Source organism: Castor canadensis, chromosome 12 (assembly GCF_047511655.1).
Source record: "Castor canadensis chromosome 12, mCasCan1.hap1v2, whole genome shotgun sequence".
NCBI lineage: Eukaryota > Metazoa > Chordata > Mammalia > Rodentia > Castoridae > Castor > Castor canadensis.
Window position 1 is genome coordinate 738,056 of NC_133397.1, and position 22,668 is coordinate 760,723.

Sequence of the window (22,668 nt, forward strand, 5' to 3'; positions counted from 1 at the left end):
AGGACAAGGACATTGGTTTCCAACCAAAGTTTTAGTCAAGCCTCACTGATGAAAGGAAATGCCTGTGAATTGTGTCTTGGATGATTTTGTCATTGAGAACACAATGTCACTTGGTTATATAATCTTGCTGGATTGCCATGGTATGTTTGATATGTCATCGACCAAAATGTACGTGGCCCGTGACTAATTATAAATACTTTTCAAGTTGTAATTTTTTTTCAGAAACACTGTTTTAGATGTATTCCACGAGTTTTAAAAGTTGTACCTTCATTGTCTGTTGAAGATATATTCTGGTTTCCACTGTCACTTCTCTCCCATTCACCTGTGATAATAATTCTGTTGGAGAATGGATTTTCTGTTACCTTTCAGCTGATTTTTTGTTGCTGAATATGTAAAAAGAACATACTCTGTATGTACTAGTCCTTCACCTGTGTTTTCCTATGACCCAGCATTGTGTTCAGTTGGGTACATGCCCCACGTGTGCCCAGAAGAATTTGTTGACAACAAATTCTATGGACATCAGTGAGCTCAGACTTCTAAACTGTGCTCTTCAGACCCAGGCATTGATTTGTTCACTTTTTAAATGCAGGTGAATAAAATTATTGGTTTTCAATTCTGGAATTTTCAACTATGCATTGTGATCCTAGAAAAGCATTAAAAATTCTATTTTAACCAAGGTGAAGGTTTTTTTATCAGGAACATCAGATCTGCTAAATTACTGAAAGTAAGAAGCCATAGTTTTATTTTTTGTCGTAAAGTACAGTTGGTGTTAGTTGTTGGTTAGTCTCAGTCAGTGCCCCACACCCACCTCTGTAGTCTCAGCAAGTCCTCCTACAGGTAGATCGGAGTTTTTATCCAAGCACTGTGTTATTTCTGTGCATATTAATGGCTCCTTTTCTACATTGGAAATGTCCATTATTTGCCGTTTGGCTTTTATCTGTCATCTTCTCCATATTGTATTTGTGGTATTTATTTAAGCCAACACAGCATGACTGCGTTTGACTTATTGTATTTCACTGTGACTTTTATTGCAATTATTTGTACATGGTTTTCATCTTCCTTAAATGTTCCTGTTGTGTTTCTGAGCTGTGGTGACTCAGTTCTCAGATTTTTCTCTCTCCATAACCTCTCCCTTCTGCACTGTGCCCAGAGTGATTTCCTGGGAGTCATTTGGAAGTCATCCTCCTGGCACCAATCTATAGGTTGCCTTTTCGTTTTATTGATGGGTCCCTATAACTCCATTTATTTATTTATTGATTGATTGACTGATTTTATACCCTGAGATTTGGGTGTGACATTCAAAACTCATTGTCAAATCCAAGGAATGGAGCTTCAGCTCCATCTTCTTCTGGACATTTATCATTTCAGGTCTTACATTTACATCCTTCATGCATTTTGGGTTTATTCTGGTTTTGATGTAACACAGGGGTCCCATGCAACCTTTTGCATGTGGAAATCCCATTTCTCTGGCACCATTTTCTTTAAGAGACAATCGTTTCCCTATGATAACCTCTTTTCATATTTGTAGAAAATTAGCTGTCCTTGTACATTTGGGTTGATTTCTGGGCTTTCTGTTCTGCTGCACTTGCCTTTGTCTTGCACCAGTACTAAATTGCTTTGGTTTCCTTAGATTTTCTATGATTTTAAATGAAGAATGTGAAGCCGTCAACTTTTGTTTGTTTATTGATCAGAATTACTTTAGATATTTGGGGTCATTCATAGTTCCATATGTATTTTAGGGTTTTTTCCTCTATTTCTGTGAAGAATACAATTAGGATTTTGATAGAGAGTATCTTCAACCTATAGATTGCTTAGGGGAGTGAGCATTTTTACAGTGTTCTTGTGATCCACGAACATGGGATTTTTTTTATTTATTAATGATTTATGTCTTCAATTTCTTTCATCAGTGTTTTATAGATTTCAATATACTGTTCGCTTTCTTGGTCCCACTTATTCCTAAGTATTTTCTTTTCCTTTTTTTGTGGTATGGGGTTTAAACTCAGGGCCTCATGCTAGCTAAGCAGGCACTTTACCACTTGAGTAACTCTGTCAGACCCAGATTTGTTTTCTTTCTTTTTTTCTTTCTTTCTTGCTTTCTCTCTCTCTCTCTCTTTCTCTCTTTCTTTCTCTCTCTCTCTCTCCCTCCCTCCCTTCTCCCTCCCTATCTATCTGTCTGGCTGTCTATCTGTCTATCTATTTATATGGTATTGCAAGTTAGATTGTTTTCCTTCCCCCTAGCTGGTCCTTTGTGCATAGAAATACAGCTGATTTTTGCGTATTGGTCTTATGTCCTGCAGCTTTACTGAAGTCACTTCTTAGAGCTAATATTTTTGTGAATTCTTTTGATTTTCTACATATAAAATCATGCAATCTTCAAGCAGAGATAGTTTTATTTCTTCCTCTCAGATTTGCATTCCTTTTATTTCTTTTTTTTTTGAGTGGTTACTTCTGGTTCTTCTAGGACTGTGTTAGAAAGAGAGGACATCCTTCCTTTGAACCATCCTTCCTTTGAGCCATATCATAAAGTAAAACAGTTCAGTTTTCCCCAGTGATAGTGATGCTAACTGTGGGGTTTTCCTAGATGATCTTTATTGTTGAGAAAATGTCCATCTGTGTCCTGACTATTGATAGTTTTTTCAAGAAGGGATGCAAATTTTGTCAAATGCTTTTCCTGCATCAATTGAGATCTGCAGTTTGTATCTTTCATGTTAATATGTTAATTCATGTTTCATGTTAATATGTTAATATGTTAATTCATTGGCTGATTAATGTATAAGTCAGCCTTACATGCCCTGGATAAACCGGTTTGGAGGAGACTGGTATCAAATTCCTTATAGTTTTTAGTCCCCACAAAGCCAATAATGAAATGGTTGGCTTTTGGTGAGAAACTCAACTTCTTTTGGCTTTGGTGTTTTTAATTGCCAAAAAGCTTAACTTATAGATTATAAAAATATCTAAATTGTATATTCAAAGTGTTTTGTAGAGTGGCAACTCAACCCATTGCTGCAATAGTGATTTTCCTACAATATGAGGTAGAAATCATGGTCTCATTGCCATTGTCACTGTCACTGCTGACACTGGACATCCCTCCCTACATACCCTGTGTTGATGAACTCACATTGTCCTTTCTCCATGGGGTTTTGGTCGTAATGATTTGCTGATGCCTGCTGTGGAATGGCGCATTCAGATGTTGCCATAAAAATTACAAAATCCATTTTGAAGTCACTGAGTACCATTTTAGAGAGATGCAATGGTTTGTTTGTTTGCTTTTCTGTGCTGGAATCTGTTTTTTAAAGCTCTGTGATGTTTCTACAGTACCAGGGACAGAGCTGTGAAGAAGCAGCCACAGTGCTTGCTTTGGCACATTGTTTTCTTGGACCAGACTCCATTTCAGGGTTGAATCCGGAGGCAAAATTTTAGTTCTGAAAGTGAGTTATCTGATTGTGTAGACTATCCTTTTATTCTGCAGTTGGAGAAATGAAATCAAAGGGAAGCCAGGGAGGATATACCAAAGACATCAGCCCCACCACGGACTGTCTGGGTAGAGCTCTGTGCCCTGTGCAAACAGTGGGACCGTGCTTCCAGTCCCCAGGGGGCTCCAGGAGATGTGGGGACCTGGCTCCCACAAGAACTTTGAATTACAATCTCTTGAGTGGTGTGCACACTGTGATGACAGCTGCTCAGGTGCCTCGGACTGGAGAGCTGAGGATACCACAGCCTCTGTGTTCCTCTCCATTGAGTCTGTGACTGGAATCAATGGATGAGCTCCAGGGACAGCTTGCTCTATGAGCCCAAGCTGTACCTCATTCTGCTGGGAGCTGGCATCACCTTGGTTCTCTCTGAAAACCGTTTTAGGTGTAGCTTCCTTCAGAGGTGCCAGGCACTAGGTGTGAAGCAAGTAGCAGAAGACAAACAAACCCGGGAGGAAGAGCAACTTTCCATAGATCACTCCGTCCCAGAAGCCATGCTGTGAACAGACTCGTTTCTTAAGTAATTGCTCTGCAGGTTGAGCTTCCCATAAGCGGAGGAGGAATGAGAAATCCAGCTCTCCCTCCTCTGTTCTCTGTGTCCCATGCCTGGAGCAGGCCATAGAAGCCTGAAGCACATGCTGGGGTTCCCATACTCCAGACGCTTGCAGTCACGCAGAGGAGCTGAGTAACCAGATGCTAAAACCTCCTCACTTGTGTGTGCCCTGGAGTTTTCACTACCCAGTGTCTTCCCTTACTTGCTTATTCTGAAAGCCATTATTGGTAAAATGCTGAAAAAAATCATAAAGTCTTAAAAATTGGAATTAGACAGATGTTCTAATTGTATAGCCACTTGGTATTTTGTCACATTTATACATTCATCTGCTATATTTTAGCTACAATATTCATAACAGCGTTTTGACACTTGCTTAAAAATACCTGCAGCTTCATTAAATTCATACCTGACGGTACTGATAAAGTGCACAGCCCAGACATGGGGTGCTGAGAGGCATCCAGGCCAGCAGCAATCAGCCTCACCGAGGAGCTGCGTGATTAAACTGTGTTGGCAGTAATTAAACAGGCCTTACAGCTTATGTTCCAGTCATCAGCACCCTGTGGCTTCAGCACTGCCATCTACCCGTGTCTTTACCTGTGCATGGCAGGTGGTATGTGCCCAGGAAAATGCCCATGTTTCCTTGGGGCTGCCTACAACAAAGCTCCATATTAATAGGTAGAACCAGCAGTACATTTTAAAACAGAAATGGTAAAACATCTTTCAAATACTTTGCATCACTAGATCTGTTATGCACTCACCATGAGGAATGTGCAGTAAAAGCTTCACGGCAGGAAAATGCTTATGACAGCCAGTCATTAAAAAAATGCATCTATGTTTTGGACTTATGTTCAGTTTCTTTGAAATAGTAAATGCCTTATGCTGAAGTAACATCACGAGGATTCAAGACTGTTAACTTTGTCATAAGATGACCGCAGGTAGTAGATGAGTAGTAAAAAACAGATGAGATGCTAAAGTAGCCAGAGCCTCTTTCGTGTGAGTGGTGTATCTTTGTATCATCTTCCATCCCACGTTGCACAAACCATCCACCTGGGTGGGAACGCCCATCGCCGCGGCTGAAGAAAGGACTGTTAAACATGACCTAGCCCCAGGCTATCTCCTCCGCTCCGCACCAGGAATCTGGGAAGTCCGCTTCTCCCCAGCCTCTTGCTCCTACAGCCATGATTTCTCTCCTGTGATTTCTCCTGTGTCCTTGCCATTATCCCATTCAGAGAGAATGGAGGACCCTCATGGTAAAGCCAGCCTCCAGCTGGGACCTTCTGTGTGGTGGTCAGTACCAGCTAAGTGACATTGGCAGCCAGTGCCTTGGGTCAGGGGCCATGTGGGCACAGAGCAAGCAGAGATCTCTGAGACAAGGGCTGAGGGTTTGCTGCCCTCATTCCAGCTTTGCCAGGACAGGTAAGCTTTAATTTACTCCTCTGCAGAGTGAGGACTTGTGAGGAAACTGCTCTTTCTCCTCCTGCGAGGCAAAGCGTAAGAGGAGCATGCGCACAGCTTCTCAGCAGAGTTTCTGACATACTTTTTGCTACTATCATGGTTATTATTTGGGCTCCCAGTGCATGTGCTCAGCAGATCTCAGGGTGAGAACCAGGCGTTCAGCATCACTAGTTCTCTCACTAGAATTCGTTCATGAAGCCAACATCACCACACATCATTTCTCTGGGGCCGCACACAGATTTGCCTCCATACTCAGGATCTGCAGAGGAAATGCATTCCCAAAGCTCCCGAGCCTGTGTGATGCCACATTTAGCTGTTGTCTTTTATATTGCTAAAACACACCAAGAGTGCCAGCTCACTGGTCAATTGATTTTTGTTCTGCCATGATGCATATTCAGATAACAACAGTTGGGAGTCTTCCTGAGTAACTTTAGTTACCAGGTATTGATTTTCTTTCCTCTGTCCAGAGCCCCTAGGCTTGCATGAGTAAGTACAGTGAAGACCGGGCCCTTTCCAGCTCACAATCATATGTAGAAAGACACAAGGTGATCAGATGTCCAGCAGGTAAATGATGATGGCCTTCAGCAAAGAAAGCCAGAGAAATGCAGGAATCTGCCATCTGGTGTCAGAGCCCACAGGCAGTGGTGCTGTGATATTTAAGAGTATTTAGGGAGGTGTGTAGTGAGTATGTCACTCAAAGGGAGACCTGACCTTTGTCCTCGGCCTGTTAGACTCGCAGCACATCTGAGTGGTAGGGGCATCTTTGCTGCATATGGAAGGCTTCTCAGAGCACAGGTCCTGTCCGTCAGTCAGCCAAGTATAGGATGAGGCCCCTGTACAGTCCTTGGACACTGAGGCCCAGGTCTGCCTCGTGGTGACAAGGCTTCAAGTGTCTTGTCACACTCAGTGCTGAGGGGAATGTGTCCAGGGACGGAGACCTCAACATCACGTCCTGCCCTGGCATCTCGTATCCTTGCTTCTGCAGTTGAACATGCCTGACTCTGGGGAGATGTGAGCTCTTCATTTGTTACTAACTCTGTTGAGAAACCCTACATCTATGACAGGTGTTAGAAATGAGGAGGGTCTTGTGTGCCTGCTCTCTATGACCCTGTGGCTTGACCCCAGATGGCTACAGTTGGTGTCAGAAGTCTGAGCAGACAATGCCCTTGGGAGAAGGCCTGGGCGTTTGCAATCTGACCAACTCAGGTAGCAGACCTCATTGAGAGGCAGTTGAGGACAGGATGGCAGGGTTGGGAGGTAGGAATAAGATTCTGGTAAGTGGATATTAGATTGAGAACAGAATTGTGGGGTCAGATTCTACTAAGTGGACACTGGATTAAGGACAGGGTTAGGGTGTAAGAGACATTGGAGGAATGGCAGAGGGCCCAGGAGACTGCATCTGAGCAGTCTTGGTGTGGCCACAGCTCCCAGCTGCAGAGGGATGACAGACATGGCCTTGTGGGCCACGCTAAGAATTTTAGCTGTTACTCCTTGTGAATCTGTGAGTGGGAAGGAGGTTTTAAGCTGAGAAGTGACATGATTTCTCTTTGTATCTAAAAAGAGATCATGGCGTCTTTGTTGAAGGGTGGAAGGTAAAAGCAGGGGAGATCTTGGGATTTTTATTTACCGTGATATGGGACATGAAGCCAGCATGGTGGCAGGAGAGGAAATCCAGGTGTATTCTGATGGTGGGACCAGATGCCTGCTGTGAAAACAGCAACGGAGTCAAGCAAAGGGTAAGTGTTTGACCTGACCTGAAGACTTGGTGGGCTGGAGTGAGCCTCAGGTAAGAAAGGCAAAGGAAGAGCTGGGGCCAGAGCCTGGCCTGGGCCTGCAGAGCTCAGGAAGTCTATGTGGAAGCTGCTGGTGCTGATACCTGCAGGTCCAGAGAGCCTGTGGCTGGAGATGTGATTTGGAGGTCATCCATGCACTGATGGGTGAGCCTTCCCAGGGGACCATCAGGACAGAAGGAAGACACAGGCTAGGTTCTGAGCCCTGACCAGTTGAACAGGCAGTGAGAAGTACAAGAACTCACAAGGGAGTGAGAAACAGGAAGAGGCAAGATCCCTGGGCACCATGGGAGACAGCCGAGCAGGAGGAGTAATGGACAGAGTCCACACACGTGGGCCATAAGAGAGAAACCAGTGCTCACAGCTGTGCTGGACAGTGTGGAGGCTGTGGTGATCCTGAAAAAGAGCAGGCTTGCTGCTACAGTTGAAGCAAAAACCTGGCAGGAGCGAGTTTGCAAAGGTCTTGGGGACATGATGGGCCAGTGTGTACATAGCTGTCTAGAAGCTCTCTTTCAGGGGAGCAAAGAGCCAGGTGGCCTCGGCAGGCAGGTGAGGTCAAGAGAATATGTTTCATGTTGGATTTAAGCACCACACTTATGGGGTGAGCTCAGGTGTGCTGTAAATTCTGAGGAATCACTGGAGGGACTTCCTGGATTGGAAATGAGCAGTGTACCAGTGTCTGTGTCTGCACACAGATACCTGGACCCTGGCTATGGGAGGTGGACCAAGTGAAGTAAAATGCTGTTTCCCAGCCACACATGTTCGCCGAGGACGTTCTTGTCTCACTGGTCCAGTTTTCTAACTGAGAAGGTGAAGGTCTGCAGCTGAGAATGACACTCAGCCGCCATGGCTGCAGGGGTGCAATAGGTCACACAGGGCATCTATCAGATGTGCAGAACTTCCCCGCACCTCCCCTGTGAGAGCGGTGACTTGAGTAGGTGCAGTGTTAGCGCATCCCACATTCCCTGCTGTGGAATGCTAACCTTCTCCAACATGGTTCACCGCCGACGCCAACCTTTATGTAATCGCTCTTTCAGCTAGGTTGAGGTTGAATGGTACCATCTTTGTATTCGTCTCATGAGCAGGAGAATAAATTGCCCTGTATTTTAAAGGTGTGACTCATTATTAAGTTCCCTTGTTTTTTTAGATAGAACTTTTGAGAAGTACTAATGATGTCTGTAAAACATTCTTCTTAAGCATAAGTTTGGCCAGGAGGCTTAAGCTGGGTACGATAGAATGCTAGACTGACCTTCGTGGTTGATATGTGGGTGCAAAGAGGAACTGCCCATTAAGGAGTCACTGTGTTGGCGGTGAGCATGTTAGGAGGACTGATGAGAGGATGTGGAATCTGCCTTGGGGCTCCATGGGGTCCATGGTTTGTTCAGCTGCTCAGTGCCTCTACAGCTCTCACCTGAAAAAGGGATTACTCAGACCAGGACAGAGAGTGCCAAATTCAAGTGTTTGTGTTCTCAGGGGAATTTTTAAAACCCTGAATGGACAGTAGGCCTGTACATTGAGGGAGAATTTCCCCAAGATAAAGCTATTGTTGCATTATGGATATGTTAATGGGAAGACAACTGCATGAGGCTGCTGGGTACCAGCTGCATTTTTCCTAATGAATTTAATTGCTTATATTTATCTCTGTTGAGCTGAAAGCTTGCTCTGTATCTGAGGTCAGCATATACTGTTCTTATCTGTGCACAGAGGTGTGTTCTCAGGAAACATTTTCCTAAGTGTAACTGAAGTGTATATTCTGAAGCAACTCAGGTGAAATGATCACATTTGATTTAGCAGAATTTTAAAAATAAATCTTTATACAGCTTATTTTTTTTAAACAAATCTACATTAATCCATGACATCCTTTGAGAAACAATGGTTTTGCCCTTGTTCCTTCCTATTATTGCTTATACTCTCTCTTCAACAAAATAGTTTCTGCCGGGTATCAAGGGGGTGGGGGGGGGAGAAGGAGGGGGCGGGATGGGTGGTAAGGGAGGGAGTGGGGGCAGGGGGGAGAAATGACCCAAGCCTTGTATGCACATATGAATAATAAAAAAATAAAAATTAAAAAAAGAAAAAGAGAAACAATGGTTTTGAAGACTGTCTCCTATTAACTTGTATGCGCGGAATCTTATTTAAAGTATTTACCTTGTTGTATTAAATGTTGATCAGTGAATCACATCACATCATTTAAAGTCAAAATAAATAGACTAGCCATTGAATAATATACCAATATGCAGAATGGAACATAGAGATCCAACTTTTTCATCATATTGATGCCAAAAATGATGGCCATAGGCGACTAAGACAAGAAGAACAGGTCAGAGTGTCATTTGAATGTGCACCAACAGGCCTATCATGTGTGTGAAAGTTTTTAAATTAACGAGCGGTCACTGGGCGTCCACCTGGTTAAGCACCGTCAGTGATTGAGACACAGGAGTGGGAGTGATCACATGGGCTGATGGGTCCTGCACTGCCGGGGAGCCGGCTAAGGGGACACCGCAGTCTCAGAGCCTTCACAGGGCTCTAGTTTATGTTTTTAAAATGTCAGACTCTCGTGTTTGTGGGCAGAATATTATCCCTCCCTCCTTTTTTTCAAAATAAAGCTTTTTGTTGTTACTTGTTAATATAAAATGAATTTGTTGTGTTTCCACTTCTCACCCTGGAAGACAAGCAGGGTTTGGCTCAAAATGCATTTTAGTGAACTCTTGTTTCTCTTTTTGTCTGAATTACTTGGGTTTATGTCTTTGTAAAATCCAGAGTATGGGATTTCCTCACTCAGATGACTTCTGCTTACATGGCTCTTGCTGGTGCCTCATTCTCTCAGCCATGTGGCATACCACCAGACCCAAAAGGTCTACATTTCTCTCCGCTTCCCAAAATGGTCAAATTCAACTGCAAAAAGATAGCCTACCAAATCACATCCAGCTACACCGTTCTATGACAGGTTTTCTGTCAGGAACTTTCATATACTACCTGCTTACCTATTCTGTCTCTGAGGGAAGCTGAAATTGCCTGCCATGAGAGAAGCCAGACAGGCTGTGGCCAAGCAGGGAATTACCTGCGTGTCACCTGGTCCCCGCACTGTCCTCCAGGGTCTTCTAGTTGTGTCCATATTGCACGAGCACAGTCACATCCAGTGCCACTTACACAATAGCGCGCTAATTTATGTCCACAGAGTCTTTACCACTGGTAAACCAAGACATGGGGCTAGGGGTTTAGACTCTTTACAACAAGGTACCACGTGGGTCCCCTCGGCAGCATGTGTCCGAGCCTGGGCTAAACTCCAAAGCCGTCTCTCCCCATCCCGCAGAGCTGGGTGGTTAGGATCTCCCCTGCTCTGTGATTCAGCAGCTCTTGGTGTTTACGTTTGTCTCGGTGTCTGATGTTCCCTCTGTAATTCACATTAGGTCAACAGTTCAGTGAAGAAACCGTAGTCTCTTCTGAATAAGTAAAGGAAAACATATTACAGCTATTTGTACACATTTTCTTCACGCTGAATTAATTAATGAATTGACAAATGAGTATTTGTTGAGTCAGAGTTTGTGATTTTTTTTTTTATCAAGTGTTTCTGTTTTAGAAAACACTTCTCTTTTGTCTGAACGATTAACAAGCTTCAGTGTGCTCTTGTGACAAATAGATTCATGAACCGTTCGGGCACTCAGTGTATAAATATGTGAAAAGCCTGTAAAATAGGCAATGCAGTGGTTCTGATTCTTCTAAGTTAGTAAGGCCCCAGCTTAAATTGCTTGGAAGGAAATAAACTTTAGCAGCCAAAGTCAGGACCCAATAAACTAGAAGTTGACAGATATTAAGTAGGCAGTCATAAACAATGCATGCTCGTAATTTTAAAAATAGATATTTATGTATAAACCCTATCTTTCTAACTTTGTGTGTGTCTGTCTACACATATGTATACACTCACGTTCTCATAAGTGTAGTTTCAATATACTAGTGACTGTCACACTCTTCTGCTGTTCAAGCAGTGATATTTTTGGACACTTTTGCTTATCAAGTGATAGAGAACTGAGTATTTTAGTGGCCTCTTGGCCACCCACATGCCAGGGAGCTTTACAAGTGAAGAGAGGAGGTGAGCCTATCACTCTCAGCACCCTGTGTGATTGAGTTTGCAGGATGACTTCCTGAAAGTCATTTTCCAGAACATGTGTGCCCCCCACACACCTGTGCACACCTGTCGCCATGTCTGTGCAGACAATGGGTGTCTCTGTCCTTAATCATGAGCTGACCTCATGGTTTAAGAAACTCATAAACCATTCTTGGGGTAACTGTGATTCTTCCATGACTGACGGGATTGCATTTCATTTCAGATTTTTCGCTCATTTTATTCTTTGGTGAATGAAGTTTTATATTCTTTTCTTTTAGGGATTACTCTTCATGTTCCATGCTCAATTTTACTAGAATGCTCACCTTCCATCTTTATTTGTAAGACTTCTTTCATAAACCTAGTGTCTGCTATATGCACATATATATTTCTATACCACAAAGTCAGTTAATCTTTCTCTCAGGAAATTCTGGCTGGGCACCTGTGGCTCATGCCTGTAATCCTAGCTACTTGGAAGGCTGAGATCAGGAGGATTGCAATTCCAGGCCAGCTTGGGCAAAAACTTTTCAGACCCCATCTCAACCAATAGCTGGGTGCAGTGGCACATGCCCTTAAGCTATGGGGGAGACTGAGATCAGTAGGATCTTGGTTCCAGGCCACCCTGGACAAAACGTTCCCAAATGCAACCTCAGAGGAAAAAAGGTGGGTGTGGTGGCTCACACCTGTCATCCCTGTAATTGTGGGAAGCTTCAGATAGGACAGCCTGGTCAAAAAGCAGAACCCATCTCTAAAATAACCAGAGAAAAAAGGGCTTGAGGTGCAGTTCCTATGGTAGAGTGGCAGCCAAGCAAACATGAAGCTCTGAGTTCAAACTCCAGTACCAAAACCAGTTTCTAGCTTTGGCATCAATCTGACCCAATATGGCGTACATGCACATGCATGCACACACACACACACGTGCTTTACTTCAAAGCATGTATGTACACACATGCACACGTGTGCACACATACACACATGCACACACACAGGTTTTCTTATGGACTTTAGATCACGTAAACATTTTTATAATTGTGGACCTCTGGAAATTGTTCTTTGAAGGAAGGTGTACAACAGCCATGTCTGGAGTTAGCACATTCCTTAAATGGCCCTTTCTCTGAGCTGTCGGTTTCTCCGTTGTATAATCAACCCCTGTGTACAACGGGGGTCTTCCAAGGCCTCTGCTGTGGTTCTCTGACCTGGTCGTTCCGCAATGGTGCTGCAATGCCGAACGGATTTATGGTTTTGCACAGTGTCCCCAGTACCTACTTATGTTACAGAAATACAACTCTAGAATTCTGGTGCCAATCTTTATGAATCTCAGGAGCATGTATGCTAACGGGTGGGCACCACGTCTGTGCCACTCACTCGGAAAGCACATCACATGCCCCAGGATGCACCGGGTCCTGCTGGGAGCCCAGCAGTGACTGGTGCACATGGATCCCCAGGGGCAAAAGCCACAGTTCTGACAGGTCCCAGGGAGGAAGGGAGGTGGAGAGGAACAGGGTCACTGAGTGGTCAGGGGGTTCAGACTCTGCAGCTGAGGGTGGGAAGCTCTGCTGAGGGCAACCTTCCAGCAGATGGGGTGGGGGGGCCTCCTGGGACTGGAGACTAGCAGCTGGGAACAGAACTGTGGTGCTGGTGGCCCTGCAGGATCACTGGCAGCTGAGTGGGGACCAGGAAGAATGAGGCCTTGTGGGATATGCAGGTATGGCTTTTCCTCTGCAGATGGAAACTCTTGGGCATTTGTCATGAGAACGATATTATTTGGACCATATTGTAAAGGTCTCCCAGATGGCGTTGAAGAACACACTGAGTGGGTCAGTGGGATGCTGGGAAGTCAACGGCAAGGTTCATGAGACAGTTGGGGGCCTGGGCCCTCAGCCACAGGCAGCCCAGGACAAAGATGCTGACCCTACAAGGGAGGGAAGGCCATGGAAGGGACAGAGGCTTGTTTTCATTAGTGTTTAAAGTTTTGTTTTCTTGTTTACAAATGGGAAAACTAAATGTTTAGCTTTGAAGAAGCTGATTAGAGGTAGCTCTTTTATGTTCGAGTGATGTGCAAAGGAAATGCACGTGGTCATCTAGCTAAATGGGCAGGACTGCAGCCTCAAGGCTTTGGAGTGGGGCAGGAAGCAGGCAGGACCCTTCTTCACACTGCCTTTCTCAGTGGGGCTGTCAGCTGTCACCTCAGGGTCCCCAGCCCGATGGTCCTCGGGGCTTCCTTGGAGCACTGTGGCCAGTGTCTTCAGCAGGGTGGTGGCATCTTGTGCGTGGATAGGACGTCCATGGAGAGTGTGCTACGTTTATACTGAAGCAAGTCGTTATGTCTGGCAGACGAGCGCTATCTGGGCACAAAATGAACGTTTTTATGGAAGAGAGCAGTAGGAAAAATTACAGTTTGGAGTTGGAATGCTTAATTATCTCCAGTTTGTTTTGGTTCCTGACTTTGCTTTGTAACATTTTGCACGGAGGCTGGGCTTGTGTCAGAAGCATCGCCTGGCTCAGTGGCAGACGATCCTGGTTGACTTAGGAGTCCTGATGCTTTAGCTAACGTTTAAATGTGCAGTGTTAATCAGTGAATCGCACACGTGAACGTGCTGCTCGGCTGAGGAAAGCCCAGCACCTCTCCTCGACCTTCGTCCTGGGCAGCTCCTCCTCCTCTGTAAGCTCAGCTGTTTTGCTCTTGGGGTCCCTGGGTCCCTGGGTGCAGGCAGTTTCCTCACCAGGGGACACGCTGATGCCACGGAAGTCTGGGCGGTGTTGGGAGTTAGTGAAAGTTAAGAACGTTTTGTGCATGGTGTGTTTTGCACATCGACCTGGATCGCTATTGCACCTTCTGATGTCATCTGAGGACTGAGCTTGTCCAGGGCAGCCAGTGCAGTGCCAGTCCCTTCCTCAGAAGGTGGCTGCCGCTTTCTGTGGTGACAGGCCCTGGTGTCACCTGCTGTGGCCACTGACCAGGTCCTTCTTGTGCTGACCCTCTGGGTCCCATGTTTCAGGTCCTGCTACTTATCACACTGCTCCTCAAGTCCTCTCAGGGTCCTGCAGGTCCACTGTCAGGAGGCGGCAGGGCTGCACTGTTGTCCTGGAACCTGCTGCAGGTGGCACAGGTGCTGCCCGGGGCGGTCAAGTACAGTAGCATCTGTGGGACACCAGGGCAGCTCAGCTCCCGAGTCCAGGGTCGTCCTGAAGAAAAGCCCAGCTAGTGGATTGTCTTACTGTACCTGTGGATCAATCAGAGTCTCACCACACAAACGCACTGTGCTCACTAAAAGCACGAGTGTGCAGCCCAGGTTGTTGACAGGAATGTGCGCTCCTGTCCACCAGGCCCCTGGACTGATGCAATTGTCCACATTCCTGCTTTTTGTCCACAGACCAAAACCACCCTCGCGCTGTTGTACGATGAAGTGTCAGAAAACGCCTATGACGTCCGACTGAGGCTGACACAGGAAGCCCTGACCATCCAAAGGCAGGACGTCGTCTGCGTGGGGGGTGGCCAACCCAGCAACAGCGTAAGTATCCCCGAATTCCAGGGCACATCTCCAAACACCCCCAGTCCACGGGCCTCGGGGAAGTCCTCTTTGGGGAGCCGGCTAGTGAAAAGCTGGTGCACCATGGTTTAACTACACCCGGGTGCTGGCTTTGGTGATCACAGAAGGACATACCCTTTTTAAGACTATGTCCTAAACCTTTGTCTGCCTTCTCAGTCACTTCATTAATACTTATTTTCCTTAAGGAATCTTACATAAAAAAATAGCTCCCAGTACCGCAGTGTGAAATGTGACATGTGATGTGCTCTTGTTGGATACTAAAAAGACAAACTATGGTGGACAGTCCACTCACTGAAACGGCTCTGACTAGGTTCCATCTGCCAGGACCCCAGGAAGTAGAGCAGCCCCGCTGAGCCCTGGCCTGCACACTGTGGGTTTTCGTGCTGGGGCTTGGTCCTTCCTGACTTCAGTTGTATTCCTGACTCACATTGACTCTCTTTTCAGTGGTACTTGGGTTTGAACTCAGGACCTTGTGTGTGCTAGGCAAGAACCACACCCCAGCCCTTTTGCTTTTCGTTAGTGTTTCAGATAGGATATTGCAGTAACTTTCCCTGTGCAGGCCTGGGACTTGAGCCGCCTATTTCCACCTCTCAAGTAGCTGGGATTATAGATATGAACCACCACACCAGACCTGACATTCTGTTAAGGGTCAAATTTTTATTAGCTGCAGTACAATCTTGAATAATTATGGAAATATTTCTGCAGCTTTCATCTCAGTGTTTAACTCAGACCTAGATATGTTAAATGTACTATATTAAAATCATAGTCAATGTGCCCATTCCCTGGTTCTCCTTCTAGAAGGTTTAAGTAATTTGAGATACATAGTACTCACAGAGCTTTCACCACTCCCTCCTTTAAATATGCACGTTAGATACCAGCACTGATATTCAGGAACTCATACAGATGCAAAGAAGCTCACACCCGTGTGTTTTGAAACTCTTCCAAAAAGTGTTCCACTTCCAAGTTCATGATGGCTCTTTGGACAGCCCAGACTCAGGAAACCTGTATTTATTTGGTTTTCTGAATTCACATGTGCTTTGCTTTGGAAATGCAATGACACATGCTTTCTCTCTGATTTGGAAAGCTGTGACCAGGGCTTCCTCAGGAGCATCTTGCTGGAAAAGTGGAGTGTCTTCGGGGAGAACGTCCAACAGGATCTCCCTATAGCACCTTCCATCCTAGGAGTGCCACCCTGTGACCTGCCTTGCTGGTGTCATGCATCTGAAAGGCCCTCCTTCTGTGTCCTGCCTCTGCCCCTCCCACCCGAGGGTGCCCACACCCCCCCACATCCATGTGCCCTGCAGTCGGCCTCCTGCTCCAGTGCTCTGTGCTCCCAAGGCTGAGGAGGACGCTTGGTCTTTCCCGCCACACTTCCCTAACCTGAGTCCAGTCGTGGACCTTGGCCTGGGGGTCCTTGTGACTTGTCCCCACTGCATGTCCCTGGCTCCTTCAGGGCTCCCACTGACTGTGAGTTGGTTTCTTTCAAAAGTGTGGATTAATGGCTCGTCCACCTTTATGTGATCTGGGCACCGAACTTTTGTTTGACTTCTTATTCCTCTGTTTGTTCTAAACCGTGGACAAGGTGAGATTGGGGAGGGAAGGAATGGGGCATGTGCTGTAAGCATGGAAATTGCCCTGCTTAGCAAGGAGGGATTGTTTTTAATTATAGAAAGTCTCAGACAAAGGAAAACAATAAATGTTTTCATGCTGTGTTGTCCAGGGAGAATAACTTATGCTTTTTTTTTTTCATAAGGCCCAGATCTCTACTTTCTTGGTAAAAATGAAGAGTCTTGCCTAAGGGAATGGGCAGATGCTCTGACACTTGAACTTCTGGTACAACTCCAGGTGAATCACTGATACCTGGACACACTAGAAGATTTAACGTTAAGAGTTCCTGCTGTAGAAAAGGGGAGGGAGAACACACAATTAACATGAGCAGTTTTCTGTCCTCTGCCAGGCTGGATCCCTCATGGTCTGTGCTGGCTCCCTGTGACCCCTTCCCCTTCACAAGTATAGTGAACAGACGTTTATGACACAACCTGGTTACTTGGGTTGGTGACAGGGCACTCAGAGGAATTTCCATACACAGAAACGCATAAGGAGGTCCTGAGATCCCCCAAGTTGACTTCCCACAGCCCCAGGCATGGGACTACGCTGGGATCCATCCTATTATCTGGGGAACAGGGGACCTGGTTCTGCTCAGACAGTGAGAAAATGAGCCATTCTTGCCCTGAGGGTTTTCTACAAGCTTAGAGAATGAGGACCACTGATAGCCAAGGTCATAGCTGCTTTTAGAATCAGAGGCAGATCATCCCATGGGTTCTCTGTGTGAAGAGCACAACAATTCTTACCGGATCCGTGTGGTGGAATGTGTTGCACATTGTTCTCTCTTGGGACTCTGATGAGAAGTAATTATTTTCTATGTCCAATAATTCTGATGAGCAGAAATGTAAAGTTCAGTAATTCTAAAGCTGGTTAACGGCAGCAGTGATGAGGATTTTATATCTTGGGAACTTGAGTCCCTGTGTGGATGTCATGACATTCAGTTCACCACATATTTATGGAGGGCGTGACACAGGTATTAAAGTCAAGCAGACTCAGCTCAACTTTGGAGCCAAAGCCATAAATACCACCACCACTGAAATCCTCATAAACTCTGGCTCTCATGCTACAGTGTGCCTGAACTACACTGAGCAATACTACAGTTCTCGAAATCTCCCAGCACTGCAGTCTGTTGCTCTCCCAGTCACAGTTGACAAAACTTAGGGACGCTAATGTTAAAAACCCAGCTCATTCTTCCTCAGTAGCTGGCTTGTGCATCTCAGTGGTGTCCAAGCTGGAGCACCCCCTGGGGCTAGGTCTGTGTGCCACTGCCAAGGGTTATGTCCAAAGCCACCTGTGCAGTTCTGGTGACTTTGATTTTCAAGATTCGTTTTTCCCAAGAGTAACTAACAATGAAAATTAACTTTCACATTTGGAGCTGCTTCTGGGGAAGTCCTTCTTCAAACTCCAGCCCCACAGCAGAGGACCTCACAGGGGACCTGGCTGTCCTGAAACCTCACCAGGCTGCCCCGCATTCATGGTGTTCACTGTCCACTGCAGAGTCATGGTAATGGGGAAACTTGTGCTTGGTTTTCTGAAAGAACAGGCACATTATCAATGGTAGATACCCGTTTTGTCACAAAAGGGGGTTCCAAGCTAAATTTACTGCATAAGAAAACCAGTAGATTTTCAAATTCTGCTGATTCAACACCAGATTTAGCATCTGTGAGTTTGTGTTTTATCTGTTTCCCATCCTTTGGAGATCAGCATGGCATGGTGAAGGCTTAAAAGCCTCTGCTTTCTCTGCCTCTCATGAGAGTGTGTGAGTTTACAGGAGAAAGCTGGCTCTTTACATGGTCCAGAGTTTTTGTTTAAACCACTTTATTTTCATATTTGTCACTGTAACCTTGACATACATTTGTTTCTAAATCATAATGAATGTGGGGAAAGTTGCATATAGAGACAGGTTCTTCATCGATCTCTATATTTGTCCTTTAAGTCATTGCAGAATTATAGCTGGATGGTGTTTTAGAGAATTTCATGTCCTCATTTTACTAGTTAGGAATCCAAGGTTCAGGAAGAGAGCATTGTTGGTCTACTGTGACAAAGGTGATTGCAGAGTTAAGGCAGCATTAACAACCGTCCTGCTCATTTACCATCCCAGGGGTGCTGCTGCATAACTTAGTGAAGATCACATCAAAAGCCCTGTGGTGTGCAGGACACTCAGAGAGCCATAGCACTCCAAGCACAGACATGCTCACCTACCGTTCAGACAGTGATGTGCAGGGAGGTGTCCGTCACTGGCCCTGGTGTTTGTAGCCCAGCATGGGCTATCAGGAGATGGCCTGGGAGGCAGACAGGGCTCGCTCTCCAGTGCATAAAGGAAGAAAGCTAGAAAATCCACACCTTCAATGAGTGAACTTGAAAAAACAAGTTGCCCCATAGAAGGTGTGCATCAGAATACCTACCAGCTCAGCATCGGACTACAGAAGCAGGAGACAAGGGCAGTCATCTCCCAAGGGTCCCTAGCACCAAATTTGCCCTGTGTTTAGAATTTCCACTTCCTATGTGGCTGGGTACCTTGTTCTAGAAAAGTAGTTTTCAGTAGTATCAAATCTGGGTTTTCCCTATTGTGTGGTTTGGACATGAAATGGACCCACAAAAAACTCATGTGTTGAGGCCTTTGTCCCGGCTGGTGGATCAAGTCATTGGGAGGTGATTGTATCATGAGGACTTTGACACAATGAGTGGATTCATCCACTGGCAATTCATGATTTGATGGCATTATTAGGAGGTAATGGACATATTAGGAGGTGGGACTTGGTTGGAGGATTCAGGTCACTGAGGGTGTGTCTTTGAAGAATTATCCCCTGCCTTTGCTCTCTGACTCTGCATCCTGCTGCACTACTCCCTGTGCACCATGACGCTCTGCTTCAGAACTACAGCAATGAGGCCGAGAGGCCAGCAGGAATGCAGATAGGAAGCAGGCAGTAGCGAGTGTGCTCCTGAGGCTTCAGATGGGACCCAGGACTCTACCGGAAATTTTTGTAGAGGCCATCCATTTTAAATGGTGACAAAGAATTTGTGTACATTTTGTCCATGTCCTAAGACTTTGTGGGAGGCTGTATAAAGACAATATACTAATTCATCTGAGGAGGAAATGTCAAATGCAGTCTAGCATTCAGGCTTTGGCTTGGGTTTTGCTGACTGCTTTTAGCTGAGAATTGGAAGCCAAAAGCAGAATGGAAAGATTTGAAAACATGCAGTTAGGTTGGAAAAGAAGTGTGTTGAAAGGTGTGGTTGTTAAAGAGATCAGCACGTCCATTACTTTGCCTGAGGACAGTAGGAAAAATGCCCTGAAGGCATCTCAGAGGCAGCAAGACCTCACCACAAGAGGCTAAAGGGTGTAAACTCACTTTAAAGTCTTTCCCTGGAAAGGGGAGTTCCCTGGGCACTCTGCTCAGCCTGCCATGTTGTTTCATCAAGATATATTTCACTGAGCTCACTTTCCAGGCACTCGGAAGCCATGGAGCCATCATCCAAGGGCTGCGGGCCACTGCTTAACCTGGCTGCAGATTTTGATACAATGCTCTTTGTACTGGTTTTACAGGCATGTAGAATGAAAAGGTTGTAGGGTCATAGAGGCTTCCACCCAGATTTCAAAGGAGGTCCTGAGGGTCCTGGGAAGCATGACATCATCAGAATTCCTGTAGGCTGCCCCCAAGAGGGTGGTGCTTGATGCTGTGATGTGATGGAGACCCTGGGAAGCTGGAGATGCTAAGAACACAGAACATCTACCAAAGAATGTCCCAGGCAAGAGAAGTCACATGGGCTGAAGTTGGCACAGCTGTGGAGTGGGGCTGCCCAAGTCCCTTAGAGCTCACACCATGCCACCTCATGCACTGGAGGTCAGGCATGAAGTTACAGGGTTTAATGTTTGCCCTGCTGGGTTTCAGTCTTGCTCTGGTCCCATTCCTCCTTGTTATTTTTCTATTCCTCCCTTTTGGATTGAGAATATATACCCTGTCCACTGTTACCAGAGATAGGACAAAAGCCTCAGGGATTTCCAAAGGAGTAGGCTCCACCACCCATCCCAAAAACCAAAAAGAAGAGCCATGGTGAATGTAGGAAAGGAGCTTTATTCTTAGTGTGATCACACTGGGAAGGACAGAGGGCTAGTGACCTAAAATCCATCTTCCATGCACTTACAGCTTTATATAGGAAAGAGAAACAGGCAAGGATTGGGGTTTCCCTGGTAGCATTCTGGTTGTCTTGGTCTGGCCATAGTCTGACTTTCAGACAATGGACCTTCAGCCATTGTCTCAGCGTGCAGGGCTGTAGGTTGATGTTCAGAAGGTCTCTTGTTGCTTAGGGGGGCAGTTTGGGTCCTTTGTCTTAAGATGTTTACCAGTTAGCCTTGTTGCTCCTGGGATCCAAGGTAACTGTAGGGGAGAGAGAGACTCAGGAGAGCTCCCAAGGAAGGAAATGAAGCCAGATGGAGTAGAAACCAAAATGGAGTTAGGTGAGTGACAGGGCTGCTTTCTCCACTCAGTCATATGTTGGCAGTATGTCACTTGTTTTTGACTCTCAGGTAAGACCTTGAGTCTCTGCGGAGACTTTGGACTTTAAGGTTTGAGTAATGTTGGAGCTGTTTAGACTGCGGGAACTCTTTGAAATGGACTGAACGAATTTTGCCTTATGAGATCAACATCAGCCTTTTGGGGCCAGGAGGAAGGTTATGTTTTAAATGTGAAGTATTGAGTTCATAAATCAGGAAAAAATATCACACCCATCTATTTTAGTTTACTTTGAAAATTCCTTACTAGTCTCTTTTGGTCTTTTATTAAATTTAAACAAGTGATTGACTCCCCTTGAGTTATTTTTCCATTCAAACAACATGTAACTTAATAACAACCCCTCATTCAAACTACACGCCACATGGTAACAACCCACATCAACTAATTTGATCATTTCCTTAGCATCCAACATTGTCCTGACAATATGTGTATTGGCAAATATTCATTGACTTCTTAAGATTTTTTATTTCTCTCAGGCCCCAACCCCAAATCCATTTCTTTTCAGTCTCCCAAAACTGGCTTTTCCACATGTATTTGCAGAATAAGTTGGCTTTGATATCTACGTATTGCTGCATTTGTGTCACCCATGAAGTGTGGGTTCACAGCACATCACCGTCCCAGCTCGCCTCATTTGCTCCTGGGCGGGAGCCTGGCAGCGGCGCCCATGGAGGGCTGTTGGGTGCCTTGGCCTGTTCTCTAGAAGCTGATCAGGAGCTACAAATGGCACAGTGTCATGGCGTACACGAAGGCTTGGCTCTGTTCCCAGAAACCAGCAAACAGTAACAACTGCGTTCAGAGTGTTAACACGTCTATGCTTGCCCTGCCAGCTGAAGAATTGCACAAGGTCATTAGAGTAGGCCCATATTAACTTTTTAATCTGAATAACTCACTCATCCTAGCACTATTTGTTCCAAAGGAAATCTGTGTGTAAGTGCTAGAAACCTTCCTTATGAAAACCACTTAGTACAGTTCTACACGTGTTAATGTGAAGATTGATTCTTGTTTAAGATCAAGAATCTGAAACAAGATCTTGTTTCTTTCTCATACTTAATGTTACCATGACCCTTTCATTGACTTCCATGAAGAGGTCTCCACTGTGAGGGAGAATGACTGTGTGCAGACCGACTATAGGACACAAAGGTGTCCTGAGAAGTGCAGGTGACCCCCAGAGCAAGTGGTCTATGAGACAGTTCAGGTGACCCACAGTCTCAGGGCAGTCTTGAACAGGCTTCCAAAGCAAGTCTGACATGCAGAGATCAGCACAATCCTGGACCTTCCCGCTCACAGCCTGAGCAGCGCTGGCCACAGAGGTCTTCTTGGCCGTTAGCTTCCAGCTCATAAAAGTGTGTTTGGTGGGACCCAGACTGCACCTCACTTTAATATGGAGAACACGGTGGGAATTTTATGAGAATGGAAAAATGAGACCTTTTGAAACTATTCTAGGAATGGTGGAGAGGGGATAAAGGGGAATGACAGAGGGGACAAATGCAACTAAGACATATGGTGCAAACTGTGGAAAATGTCACGATGTACCCCAGTACAACAATGCCAAAAAATAATAAAAAGATTGTGGAAACTTTAAAATAGTGAGAGCTTGGCGATATTGACTAAAAAACTTTGCATCTTAGTTT

At 45.4% G+C, this 22,668-nt stretch overlaps 1 protein-coding gene across 7 annotated transcripts in view; it reads left to right on the forward strand.

The window, feature by feature from the left end:
- Window positions 1-22,668, forward strand: part of Sntg2 (syntrophin gamma 2) — a 226,846-nt gene that overhangs the window by 47,781 nt on the left and 156,397 nt on the right. For all 7 annotated transcript variants that reach the window (XM_074049063.1, XM_074049064.1, XM_074049066.1 and 4 more), the window contains exon 2: window positions 14,742-14,879. In XM_074049063.1, the coding sequence (XP_073905164.1) occupies window positions 14,742-14,879 (138 nt within the window). The remainder of the gene's footprint in view (window positions 1-14,741; window positions 14,880-22,668) is intronic.